The sequence below is a fragment of the Elephas maximus genome, chromosome 2 (genome assembly GCF_024166365.1).
Source record: "Elephas maximus indicus isolate mEleMax1 chromosome 2, mEleMax1 primary haplotype, whole genome shotgun sequence".
Classification (NCBI taxonomy): Eukaryota; Metazoa; Chordata; class Mammalia; order Proboscidea; family Elephantidae; genus Elephas; species Elephas maximus.
In genome coordinates this window covers 156,478,712-156,493,291 of record NC_064820.1, presented here as the reverse complement: position 1 = coordinate 156,493,291, position 14,580 = coordinate 156,478,712, and the positions used below count along the sequence as shown (strand labels likewise).

General features: G+C 41.7%; 1 protein-coding gene across 9 annotated transcripts in view; it reads right to left on the bottom strand.

Annotated features, from left to right (window-relative positions):
* The window catches only part of ARHGAP26 (Rho GTPase activating protein 26), a 536,050-nt gene that overhangs the window by 260,001 nt on the left and 261,469 nt on the right, over positions 1-14,580 (bottom strand). For all 9 annotated transcript variants that reach the window (XM_049873956.1, XM_049873958.1, XM_049873960.1 and 6 more), the window contains exon 12: positions 653-689. In XM_049873956.1, the coding sequence (XP_049729913.1) occupies positions 653-689 (37 nt within the window). The remainder of the gene's footprint in view (positions 1-652; positions 690-14,580) is intronic.

Below are 14,580 nucleotides of genomic sequence, written 5' to 3'. Positions count from 1 at the left end.
TCTACCAGCAGCAGTTTCATTTTAATCCTATCACCTTTACAAGGTTACAGGCACCCTTGGAAATCACGATTAACCAGTGTTTCAAAGCCACTAGCAGGGAAAATGTGCTGTATTCTACAGAGGCTGCCCAGGGTCACTTCCATCCATCAAAGAGGAATATTATTACATAATTCACCATCTCTACTCTTTCCTCTCCAAACAGGCAACAAAGAAAACACATCTATTAAGCAATCACCTAGGACAGTTGTTGTCTCTCCCCCTTCCTTGGACAAGACTGTGCAGAAGACAAGGTCAATTTTGGCCTTCCCACAAGATAGGACTCTTGGGGAGTTGGGTATTACTGGATTAAGGGGCTCTTAAGTGGTTGCTGGAGCTAGGATTAAATGAGATAATGTAGGTGAAAACGTTTTGTAGTGTGAAGGTTATGTAAACGCAACATGTCCTCACAGCCTTGACAGCCATGCTGCACTGAACGTCCTTCTGGAGTCACTGAGGTAGAAAGCCAGGGTGGAAGCATCTCACACTGCACTGGGGAAACTGAGCAGACCCAACATGACCACAGCACCTCCTGGTGGTTCATCCCTGGAGTAGCAACTTCTCTAACCCCACTCCCAACCCCAACTGCACAAAATTACCCAAGCAACATACTTACTCCCTTCGTTCTGATTGTCTTTGTTCGAGTTGTAGACCTGGAAAACAGAAATAAAAACTTACTTGTGTGCATTTTATACAGCCCTACAGTTTCAGTGAAGGAAACCATTACCTTCCTTCTTTTTTGCTTCCCCTTCTCCCTAGTTTGTGCCATAAGATGGAAGGTAATTTCTGGCATCCAGACATGAACCCCTTTCTATAATGATCTATCAAGTATTTCCTTCAGCAGTTTTTAAGCAGCTGTGCATCTGAATCACCTGTGGAACTTCAGTGTTAAAGAAATCAAAAGTTCATCTTTTTTTTTTTTTTTTAAGCACACAGACTAAGCTAAAAAGGAGCAAAAATTAAAAAAAAAAAAACCTTTAGTTAAAAATCATTAAGAACTGTGCACTTCACATGAGTCATCTCAATCTCTTGGGTAGAAACTGTTATTACCACTGTTTTACCAATGAGGAATCTGAGGCTTGGAGAGGTTAACTAAGGTCCCACAACTAGAAAGTGACAAGTCAGGACAAAGATACATTAAAAACTGTTAAGTATAACACTGGGGAATAGGACTAATCACTTTTTATGCTTTTGTAAATTCTAATGTTATAAGGAGAATATATTGTTTTTACAATTAATTAAGATCCTTTAAATTATATATCAAATATAGAAAAAGGAAAAATGCCCCAATACAAAATAGACAATGACATATTGCAGGGGCTGGCAAGTCTTTTTCTGTAAAGAGCCAGATAGTAAATATTTTACACTTTAAGGGCCAAGAGGCAAAATTGAGGATAATATGTAGGTAAATTATATAAGAAAATACATTTCTACCAACTTTTTGCTGGCAAAGTTCAAAACATAATCATAATAACTGAGTATAATTTTTTTGTAATTCAGATCTAAAAAAAAAACCAAACTCGCTGCTGTCGAGTTGATTCCGACTCATAGCGACCTTCTAGGACAGGGTAGAACTGCCCCATAGAGTTTCCAAGGAGCACCTGGTAGATTTGAACTGCTGACCTTCTGGTTAGCAGCCACAGCACTTCACCACTATGCCACCAGGGTTTCTATAAATGGAATTCTTTTTGGGAAAGGGAAGACAACATTTCACTTACTTGGAGTTCAAAGTTAGTATCCCTGATATCAAATCAATTGCAAATGTTTATAAATACCACACTTAGCTCACAGGCTATCATACAAAAGTAGGTGTGTACTAGATTTGGCCGTGGGCCATAATCTGCCAATGCCTGATAAACCACCCTTATTAAATAAGATGAAACCTCATAGAAAAGGAAAAATAAAAAAATCTCAATGCCCTAACTCTTCTTTGGTGAATATGATTCTGTAGGTCTGGAAAGGCATAGGGGGAGGCTTGTCATCATGACTTCAAATATGAATAAATAAAAGCTATCCCATGTCATTCTGGTTTTTTGTGATGGCACCCTCAGTTGAAAACCACTTACTTAACTCCAGAGAACCCAAGACAAACATCTCTGAAGAGAGCCATTAAAATAAATTAAAAAAAAAAAGAGAGAGCCATTAAACCCCCCAAAAAGGATTTTTCACCTCTTAGGAAATATGACAGGAAATGGATGGCTGGTCAAGAGCTGCAAACTGGTCCAATTTGGCCCCTCAGTTGCTCTGTTTCATTGGGCAAGTCCCTTAACTTCTCTGGGCCTCTACTGCCTCATCTGTAAACTGAAGGAATTGGCCAAGAAGGTCTCTGAATTATCAAACTCAGACAAATCACTCAGTTTTACGCCAGTTATTATTCACTTTCTAAAGAAGACTAAAGCTGGACAGCCAATTACTGAAGGTCGGAAAGATTATGATAAAAGGAACAGGTTTCTGTACTTGAGGACTATCTGATGAACGAAAAGTTATCAGTGTACAGACTTAAAAGTTCTAGAGATTGGAAGTCAAAAGACTTTGATTTTGGCCATGGGATTCACCATCAGTCACTTCATCTTGCTGATCCTTAATTTCTTCATCTACAAAATGGGAGTGATGACAGTTATCCTGTTTACCTCTCCCAGGGTCATTATGAGGATCAAACAAGGCTGAAGTGAAATATATTGAAAACTCTAAAGTATGACACACATGCAAGTGCTTTAGACTATACTACAGGGAAAAGAATTGCTTAATATTCAGGAGATTTGGTAAGAGGGCAAAAGTCACCACGAAGTCTGGGTAGAGGCTAGCATCAAGGTTATGCTACTTTCTATCTGTAGCAGAAGGAACCCAGTTGCCTGTTCTCCTTGGGCAGTACCTCCATCATCTATAAAAATGAAGAATCTGCACTAGATCATGGTTTCCAAATCACATTCCACGGTACATGCACAGGGAATGGCAAAGGGCTTGGGACTGAAGCTAAAACCGCAGGTATCCAAATGCCTCATCCCTTTGCTTTTTATCGGTTTTACTTAATTGGCTATCAAACAACAGGATACTGGCACTGAAAAGCTCCAAGGCCTCTTGAATGGGTAATTTCTAAAGTTACTTGTAGTTCATTAATTTGTTTAATCATTCATGCACTCAACAAATATTTATTGGGTACAAAAAAAAAAAAAAAAAAATTTTTTTTTTTTTTTTATAATGGCCAGTCAATGTTCTAAGTGTTGGGAATACAGGTGAATAAGAGACTTACGGTCCCTGCTCTCAAGGAACTTGCCCACTAATGAACAAAACAGAAATAAAGAGGTAAACAAACAGGATTATTTCAAATATTGCTAAGTATACAGTGGAGAAAATTAAAAAAAGAGTACTGTACACCTGAGGTCAGGGCAAAGCTTCTCTGAAGAGGTGATATTTGCATGAGGCCAGAATGATGAGAGGAGGCCTCCTTGGGAAGATCTGGGGGCCAATGCCAACAGCAGGTACAGATCCTTAACATGGAAAAAAAGTGTGGTTTTTGAAGGGAAGAAGGCCAGTGTGGCTGGCAATCAGCGCAAGGCAGAGAAGTGTAGAGATGAGGATGGGGCCGGAGAGGGGAGGGACAGTGACCCAATGCTAGAGAGCCTTATGGCCTATGAATGAAATGGGGGGCCTCCTAATAGCCAGGGACAGCATCCATGGTGACTAGTATTCATTCACTAACCTTGGAAAGTTGGGTAGGGTAAGGGAAATGGAGGGAAAGAGACCACATTTTAGCAAGTCTTATTTTCAGCCATCCCTGATCACTGCACTAGTCTCATTAAATTTAAACATTGTATCCAGAGGAACTCATTCCTATCTATAAATGACATTCAGAAGGAATAGCAAAACCTGGGGCTTTCAGTCTTCTTTAATTATGTGGTGAGTTTACACCAAATTACTTTCCTTTAAGGTTTCCTGGGTATCAGAGAGCCCTGCCTGGAACACCCAAGCATTCCCCAAACTGGAGGCATGATCAATGAGCTGAAGGCGTGAAAAACATGTGCCGCCTGTTCCTCTGAGGCTAGACCATAAATCTCTGTCTGGTTTGGGTAAATGAGCCAAGGAGAATGAGTTTTGAAATGAAGCTAACAAACCATGGCATGACAAGGAAGGCCAGGGTAGGGAGAGCAGCCTCGCCACCACAGAGGTGCCACAGGTGGGGGCAGCAGAACAATAAGGCAGAATGGCTATGTTTACTGAGATCTTATCAAGGCCACCGATGACATCATCTCATCCTTGTGACCATCATATGAGTTAGGTTACTAGTGTTATGCCCGTATGATAGATGTGCAACCTGAGGCTCAGAGAGGTTACAAAGCTTGTCCAATGACACAGAGCTGGTAAGTGGCATAGTACTCTATCTTGCCTCTCTGGGGGTGTTCTAGCCCCCTTCTGCTTTTCTGGGCAGCAGCAGGCACACATATCCACCAAGCCACACCAGTAGTCTACAGTTCATAAATACCTTCTATACTGGCAGGAGCCAAGGACATCCAATGGTCAGAGTTTGCTTGGGAAAAACCTTCTTCTATATATCTCATAGATGCCCACAAGCATCAGACTGCGGTGCAGAGCCAAGAGCAATTTCCTGAAATAAGAGCTCTCTTTGGCTTTGCCTCTTGACTTACGATTAGCAGAGTACCTTAGATTTATACACTTTCCCTTGAGCCTCTCAAGAGCCTCTGTCTTGACAGGATAGAACCTAACTCTCCAGATCAACTCAAGGGGTCACAGGTCACTAAACAATCCCTGAATTATGATTGCTAGGAAGACGGAAATGATTAACGCACCTTCTCAACAATGCACCTTAAGCTAAAGTGTATCTGTCCTGCTTAACTAGAGCACTCTGGACCTGGCCACATTGAAGTTTCCTAGCCCTCTGGCTTTATACACTTTGATGTGTGTATGTTTCTGCTGAGTACAGTACATGAAGATTTGTTAAATATCTATGCCAACGAATATTTGTTTTCAAGTGTATGCCGTAGAGAATGGAAATTATATATGTTTGTCTTATCAGGGTCCATCTGAGAGCCATTAAGTAATAATTACAACAATAATAAATTAGTGATAATGATAACGATACCAAAAAAAAATCCCGCTTTGGGTCAGACACTGTGCTGAGCACTCTGTACGCATTATCGTGATCAAGCCTCACACCAGCGCAATTGTTCCCATCATACAGTAGAGGAAACTGAGGCATTAGAGAGGTTAGGTCACTTGCCTAAGATTAGACAACCGGAAATGGGCAGAGTCCAGACAGGAACTCCCACAGTCTGTCTCCAGAGCTCAAGCTCTTAACCACCAACCACATGATAAATAAAACATTACGATGATGACGACAATACAGGTGATGAGACACAGTGAGCAGCTAGGGAAAGTGAGTCACTGGAAGAAAGAATGTGCCCCAAGACAGAGAGAAAATGAAACTGGGAGTGGCCTCCTGATGCCAGCCTGAAGCATTCACTGCTAAATCACGCAATCAGCTGGCACCTAACATAAAAGAACTCTTCATATTCTCTCTGAACCACAGGTTTCAATCCTGAAGATAAACACCAGGATAGAAAAGTGGGTCTCAGATACAAACCAGAGGGCATCACAATTCTGTGAGTCCTTACCCAGAAGCTACAATGAGAGCACAATTTAATAAACCAAAAGGCTGAGGAACGCCTTCATACGCTTCCTCTGCACTCAGATGTGATTTTGCAATAAATTCTGTTCACTGCTGAGCCAATTCAACTTACATGTCTCTAGAGAATTAGGAGAGAATACACAGAGTCATTTGGATTTCCAGAATTTTTCTGTGGGTAACCTTTATTGCCATAATCCAGGCCTTACTCAGAAAGTACAGGGAAGAATTAAAAAAAAGGTATACATATATATATATATATATAACCTAAACACATAAAGAAAGCAGTAATTAGACAAAACAATCTAACTTTTACTTGTACAAACAGCTGCATTAGCACTTGGCCACACCACACTTTGGATGGAAATTTGCACAAAATGAAGGTGTTGGAGAAAGTAGATTCATAGGCAAATTTATTTAAAATCGCTGCTCCAATCTAAACTGTATCACCTTTACCTGAGTACCTGAACCCACACCTAAGCTCTATGATTCCTTTTGGTTTCTTTCAAGTTACCTAGGCTATCTAAACCCCTCCCACCCAGCAGTAACCCTGATATACCAAGGTAGAGAGCTACGTGCCAACACCTTAAAACACTGCACATGCTGGTTCCACGCCATCAAGTATCATGTTGTCCCCACAAGAGGCCCACCACCTCTAGGGCCTGCTCTTTCGAATTGTTTGTCAGTGGTGGCAGGCTTGTAGCAATCTGTTGTTCAAGTTCAAAGTCCAGCTCTACCATTTATCGGCTATATATTCCAAACACTTAACATCTCTAAACCTCAGGCTTGCCATTTGTAAAACAGGGTGCTAATATTTGCCACCTCTTAGAGTTGTTGAGAATTAGATAATACATATAAAATATTTAACACAGAGCACAGAATGCAAATTCTATGCCCCATAGAGCGTTCTAAAAAGATTAACTTCCATCATCATCATTGCCATCCTCCTGCTTCCTTCTCTTCGCATTTCTGGCTAAAAAAAAAAAACTTCCCTGGTGATAGAAGGTTATCACCTATGGGATGAAAGGCTAAGGATGAAAATGTAGTTTGAGGGACCCAGTGGCATTAATCTCAGTATTTCGATTTTATAATATAGCCAAGTAAAACACATCAGGGTGACTAAGGGAAAAAAGAAAACCCTGGTGGTGTAGTGGTTAAGTGCTATGCCTGATACCCAGGAGGTCGGCAGTTCGAATCCACCAGGTGCTCCTTGGATACAGGGCAGTTCTACTCTGTCCTGTAGGGTCACTATGAGTCAGAATCAGTCAACAGCAGCAGGTTTTTTAACGGGAAAAAAAGGCGATCTATGCCATCTTTTTACAGCAATCCTTCTCTCACTCTTTTTTTTTTTTTTTTTTTTTACTGCAGCCAAAAATAAAAACAACCACCCACCACCAACCATTTTCTCAACACCAGTTATGTGCCAGGCACCATACTAAGCGTTTATACGTACTATTTTACTTCATACTGAAAGCCTATGAGGTACATACTGCCCTTGCTTCTATTTCATAGCATCATATAGGTTAATAAACTTTCCAAAGGTCACAGAGATAGCAAATGGCAGAGTCAGGATGTAAACCATGCAGAACTCTCTAGACTAGAGTCTGTATGCAACCATGACATCATACAACTTCCTCACCCAGTCCAGCTTTCCAGTAGAAAAACAGCCTGGCAGTCACAAAGAACTCAAAAGAAGCTAAGCAGCAATTTAAATGATAACATTACAACCATTATTTAAGAACAAAATTTCCAACCAATTTAAAACGTAACAGTAATTCTACAAACTTCCAATTAATACAAGTAGAGCAGCAACTGAAAAACCACAACCACCTTGAGACAACACTTTAGGAAGCCCAAAGAATCCTTCCTAAAAACTATGAGCATTCAGGGTGAGAACTGGCCAGCACTGCCCAGGACTGTGTGGCAGAGACTTCTCAGTAGAATGCTTGGCAAATCCTAACAACACTTTAAGTTTATGAACTTTTAATAATACCTGCAAGAAGTTACTAGTCAAACACCCTTGGTCTGTGGAATTGTCATTAGTTGCCGTCAAGTTGGCTCCAACTCATGGCAATCTGATGTATAACAATGAAAAGTTGCCTGGTCCTAAGCCATAATCATTGTTATGTCTGAGTCCATTATTGCAGCCACTGTGGGAATTCACCTCATTGAGGATCTTCCCTCTTTTTCTCTGATCCTCTAACTTTACCAAACATGACACTGTTTTCTAGCGATTGGTCTTTCTTGATGATGTGTCCAAAGTAAGCAAGACATAGTCTCGCCATTCTCGCTTCTGAAGAGCACTCTGGCTGTACTTCCTGAAGACTGATTTGTTCATTCTTCTGACAGTCTATGGTATGTTCAATATTCTTTGCCAATACCACAATTTGAGTGCGTCAATTCTTCTTTGGTCTTCCTTTTTCATTGTCCAGCTTTTACATGCATTGGAGGTGCTTGAAAATACTACAGCTTGGGTTAGGCACACCTTAGTCATCAAAATGACTTCTCTGCTGTTTAAGATTTTAAAGAGGTCTGTGGAATACCACTCATAAAAACCCAAAAATGGACATAACCCTTTGGATCAGGAAAACCCTCTCTTCCTACCGGTGGGCCACAGGCCACACTCTGAAAATCTTTTAAGAACTGTTTGAATCTTAAGTACATTGGATGAAACCAGGTTGAATAAACAGCTTGGAGTAGACAAGAATGTGCCTCAACTCCAGGAGTCAGAGCTTGGGAGCTGGGTATTGGTTCCTCCTCCTCCTCCCATCGGAAACGGACATCTCGTCACTACAGACTGAGTGACGAAACTCACTCAAGAAAATGGAAGTAAAACGGCCACTGCTGCTTTTCTGTTGCTCAGCTAGCAACGCTCGCTTTAGCTTGCCCTCTGCACTGCCACCACAGTGCATTTGCCACAGTGCATTTGTCCCACAGAATTACATATGAAAAGGCATATAGCAGACCACTCAATAAATATTAATTAGATGAATAGTTTTAAGTAGAAGAAATAAGAGACTGAAGTATAAAAACAAAAACAAAAAAACCCATATGAGACTTAATGAAGACAAGGCATTGATCAGACAGTAAAGGTAAGCCAGATCTATCATTTCCAGGTGATTGTGTCTAATTCTTCCAAACATCTAGTGAATTTGCTATGAATCTTTACCTTAGAGGGGAATGAAAATACACAATTCAGGTCTTGCTGTGAGAAAACGTAAAGCAGATTTATCTTCCTTGGCTTAACTCGAGGCCATCATAATCCCTTATATAGCCATTTATTTTCTGTTGTCCACTGCTGAATTTTAGCTCTCCACCCAGGAGATAACAAATACTGCTAATAGTTTCAGAGCCTGTGGTGTCACCAGGGAGTTCTAGAATGAGAGCTAAGACAGGGGTTGCTGTACCTGATGGTGCTGAGTCTCCCCTCTCCTAGGCAATCAGAGGCACCTCATGACTCAGACAGTCTCTTGGGAAGTGGCACAGCAAAAAGTAACCAAATGGCTGTGCTATTTGGCCAGATAGTCTTTTGATAGCCTCTGGAACCTTCCTGTATACCAAGACATCAGTATGCTGGTGAAAAAAGAAATTACTACTTGTTCAATATCATCACCACAATTACGATGGACAGAAAAATAAACTTTCCGTTAGTTCGTGCATTACCTGTTTCTTTGTAACTTATGGATACCAAGGGTTTACCTCTTTGTATTATTCCTCAGTAATACTGAGGGAAAACAAAGTGCTCTGGACACCTGCTATTACCACCTGCTCAGCATGCATGTCTGTAAGTTGCTCGTCACCAACTTTAAGCTGGCAGTCAGAACTCGTTTAACTTCAGGTGGGATAATGACAATCACCATCAATCAGCATCAGCACAAAGCTGATTCCTATGAGATGGAGATCAGACGTATCTCCACTCTTCAACCTTTTTACTAATTCTGACACCAGCCGTCCCTCCCACAGCACTCTCTACTTCTCCGCTGGGTTCGATAATTCATTGCAATGGCCACATGGAACTCACAGACAATACTCACATCATGTGGTTTATTGGGGAAGTAACAGCCTACAACTTGGAATCAGGATCAACTTGGAAGTAACAGGAACAACTCAGGAGACAGGATACAGTTTGTCAACCAGGGTAGCTTCCAACCAATACAGTTCTCAGTTCCTTCTTGGCTGTACTAGCTGGCAGGCCACACTGGGGTCTCTTGCTGGGGCCTCTTCCCCCAGCTCCCACTTGGTCAAGTGCTACAGCTCTATGGCTCCACTGTCAAGGGGTTGGAGGCACCCCACTCTGCCAGCAAGCCTCTGGGCTGAAGGCACTCAACTCTCACTCTGTGGGTTGGCAAGCCCACTACACCACCTTGCTCCATGGGTGGGGAGGCCATCTTGTACCAATTTTCTGATTCTCATTGCTCATATAATCTTGTGCCATCTTGAGCCATCTCATGCTGTCTCCAGTATTACATCTCTCTCTCGCCTGGATCTAGGAGGTTTCAGCACAGGGACCCCACAGGGACCCCAGGCCCAAAGGATGCATTCTGCTCCAGCTCTTCTTCTTGATGGTAGTGAAGTCCCTCTCAGCCTCTGTAGGATAGGTTCTTTTAAGCCTAGCATAACGGCAAAATTGTCCATTCCCCTAGATAGGCCACAGTCACCTAGTTTGTATAAAAACTAACCAATCCCCACAAAATTTTTATGTGCTTTATTTGCATTGTAAACTGTCCAATCCCTTTGCAAGATCGTGGCCTATCAAATCATCTTAGCACAACCACAAACCCAGGCCAGAAAGGCCATACATAAAGAGAAACCTGTTAAATTGCAACGTGTCTTTTTTTCTAGGAACACCGCCTTATCATCCTTAACAAGCCATCCCCAACCCAAGTCTATGTGGTTTGGATATAGCTAATCCCAATTCCAAGGAGGCTGATAACCAGAAGTTTGGCAGTTCGAACCCACCAGCAGCTCTGCAGGAGAAAAGGCCTGGTGATCTGTTCCCGTAAAGATTACAGCCTAGGAAACCCCATGGGGCAGTTCTGGTCGCTATGAGTCAGAATCAACGAGACGACACACAACAATAACATCAATCATAATTCAGTCGTCAAATTTGACCCTGTGATCCAGACACTGCACCCTACTAAGGACAAGATTCACCCCAGGCCAAACACAGTCAACAGTACTTGTTTTTAATACTTTTTATTAAACTATTAGAAACAAGGTCTTGCTGTGTTGCTAAAAGAACAACATGTATGCCTGGAGCTTTTATGGCCAATGTCGCTACCACATGAGCAAAGCCCACGTTAAAAAAGATCAAACAAAGCAAAGCAGAGCCAGGTTACAAAGGAAGACTGATTTTTGATGGCATCATTTGAGCCTCTGGACCTATCTGAAGTTCATTACTTCTCTTTCCCTAAGTGAGCCAATAACGTCCTTTTTAAAAAGCTGTGTTTCTGTTGCTCGTAACCAAGAGTCATGGCAAACACAAAAAAGCTCATGAAAGAAAAGCCTAGTTGAGCTTCACAGGGAACTCTAGAATGAAGAACAAAGAAAAATGTGCAAAAAAACAGAACAGGAAAGAATATATCAATGTCATCCTTGAGTTCCCCCTTCTTTCTACCTCACATATCCAATCAGTTCCAAGTTTTATCAACTATCACCATGCCATATCTTGAACCTGCTCCTCATTTCTTTTCCTATTACCCTAGTTAGGTTTTCTTTGCTTTCTCACCTGGATCTTGACATTGGCCTTCTCCCAAGTTTTGCTGGCTCCACTCTCTCTTTCTCTCTGCTCTAATCTGTCATATGCATTGCTTCAGCAAGATATGTTTCTCTAAACCACAGCTTTGGCTAGAAAAAAGAAGCCTTCAACACATCACAATAAAGTCTTCAAATACTTGAAGGGCTGTCATGTAGAAGAAGAGGATTTACTATTCTGAATGGAGATAAAAGTCAGGGTGGAGTCCCAGGAAGGCAGATCTAAGCTGGATATAAAGAAGTGAGGATCAGAGCTCTTCATGGTCTCCTGAAGCAGTGAGGCTGGCTGAGTGACTCTTAAGCACAGGACTAAGCTCCATTTCACCTAGGAGGATGTCCTGGGCATTCCTGGGCTGACAAATTCAACTTCGTCTGGGGCTTTATCATTGTTAGCCTATCTTTTTACCTGTGTAGGCCTTGGATGGATTCCAGACAAGAGGAAAATGGATTTGGGTGAGACAGAGTGGGGTCGTGGATAGAATGTGTTGTGGGCTTGGTAAAGGTCTGATTCTACCATTTTTTAGTTACGTCCTTTCAGACTAGTTGTTTAACATTTCTGAGTCAGTTTTCTCACTGTAGACTAGAACTAACTAAGAATACTAAGTTTGTAGTGGTGTTGCGAAAATTAAAAATAGTTCTCACAGTGCCTAAAGGTGCTCAATAAATGTTATTTCCCTTTCCTCTACTTACACAAAAGATTTTCTAACTTATTTAACTTATTAGAGGCCACCCTAATCTCTCCCTTCTTTGACTTCTCACTGCTCTCACCATCTATTTTATATACAATTTTTATTCCTCATTATTTCCAATCTATACAACCTTATCACTTTAACCAAGTCACTCCCCTGATGACTAGGTCCTATGGGGTCTACTCATACTTAACACAGTACTAGGCATATATATATATATACATATATATATATACACACACACATGCATATACATATATATATGGCTCCTGATTGAGTGACAAGAAACTTAGGACAGAGGAAGCACATTCCTTTGTCTTAGTCTTTCTCAGTGGGTCAGAAGTGGGTCTTGATGAGAAAATTATCCTTTTAGCAATGCTTTCACATTTTGAGTGTGCTGGCACTTATTCCACTTCCCTGTGAGAAATCTCAAATTAAGCTGAGAGGATTCCAAAGAAAAAAGGTGAAAAAGCTCCTTCTGGGGTAAGTGGGTGGTAGGCTATACCCAGATATCCAGCGAGGGGGTAGGCCATTTATTTTAACTTGTTTTCTGTCCTGGTGAATTAAGCACGAACAAAATATTTCTGGGGTTACCAACACTGATTGTTGTGGGTGTCCTTCCTCCCCCTCCACAGGACTTTGATTTGAGTGTTACATAAACGCTGTTGCCATATTTATGATTCAGGAAGCTTTGTTACTTGACCTCAAGAAAAATTCAACCTCAAATGAGGGCGACACTGACTCTCTAGACCACAATAAACTATCAGTGGATAAAGGACCTGCCAAATTCCTTCAAGCTTCTAGAAGGAACTACTGTATTTTGGGTAACATACAAGCAACAAGAAGAGGAAACGCTGCAACATTATGCAATTTCCTTGCGTTTCATATTCAGAAATCCTGAAAACCCCTATAAGCAACTTCCCCAGCTTTCAACCCAAGATTGGAGTCGTAGCCAATATAAACAAACACTGAATGCAAAAAAGGAGAAAACACATCTAAGTAGTGTATAAGTCAGAAAGGTAAATTCGTAATCTCAGGAAATTTTTAAAGGCAATGGAAAGGACACAAGTTTGCTCCATATCAAATGCACAACAGTTAAGCACACAGCGTGTAAACTGACATGTATGTAGGATGTGGTCAGCTCACGGTGCAAGGAGACTTCTGGCTTCAACATTTCCCGGCTTCCTGCTCATGTAACATCAGAAAGTGGGTGTGAACTCACTAATCGGTCAGCAGTTGCTTCCATGGGGAGAGGAGAGACCACCCCTCCCAACCCCTGTGGAAAAAAAAACTGAAATCTCAAACAGAGAACGTCTTTATGGGCTCCTCTCTCTGTCCATGTCTTTGGAAGTAGTTACACAACTCAGTTAGCTGAAGAGGGAACCTTGTTCTTTTGTGCTTTGGAAAAGTGCAAATCAGAAATTCCTCAGTACAGTATGCCTGATGCCAAAGTAGGAACTCGTGAGGCTCCGCTGCCTGAGCAGGGCCCTGCCCAGCAGGAACCACAGCCAGAGGGTGAGTCATGGCACAATGCTGCTCCTTTCAGCTCCCAGTCCCTCCTCCCTCCAGGGGATTGGAGGCAAATGGCATTTATGCCGTCTTCACTGTAACTTGAGGCTGACTGGAGTTTAACTGAAAGCACTTTCATGATCTCATTAATCCCCACAATGCCCCTTTGAGAGACAGGAGGAGATCCAGTTATACCCAGCATGGGCTCAGGGAAAGGTGACTTCTTCCTCTGCCACAGACAACTGTGGCAAACATGACTTACGGCGTATTCAAATTATGACAAACTGCACTTACAACAGTCTGGTTTTTTGTACATCTTACCATTAGTAATATATACTACATACAATGTCACAGCATGTAATATGCAGATGTCATCATTCACAGATGTTGAAAGATTGGGTTCATAAAGATACTAAAGACAGTAATAATGAAAACTAAAAAAAAAAAAAAATTCGGCTTACGTAAGAACCTACGACTCTGTTGGGAAGCCCATCTAAGTCTTACTGCCTGTAGGGCATTTCCAGGTATGCGACTCAGCTGAGCTCTGGGTGTCCCTGAATACGTGTCCTTCTTAACACAAATCTTGGAAGAAATCCTGATGCCAACCCACGTTTATGCAGCAAGTAGGTTCTGGAAATACTCACTCTGATTTGGTTGCTCTGAGCTGGTGGGGGAGGGGACCCCTGCCTTTATGACCAGATGGGGAATCTCTGTTTTCCTAAAACCTACAAGGAGCAGAATGGGATTTCCAAAATGGAAGGGTGAATTCTAGAACTCTTTCCCGTTCTACGGAGGTTAAAAGTTTTTAGACTGGGCTCTTCCTCATCTCCACACAATGTGAAAAGGAGGGGGTCAGTAATCAATATTCCCTAGGGTTTTCTCACAATCACTGGGATAAAGGGGAGGCTTAGGAGCATCAGAGCCCTTGGAAAATGGGCATTTGTTCTTTGG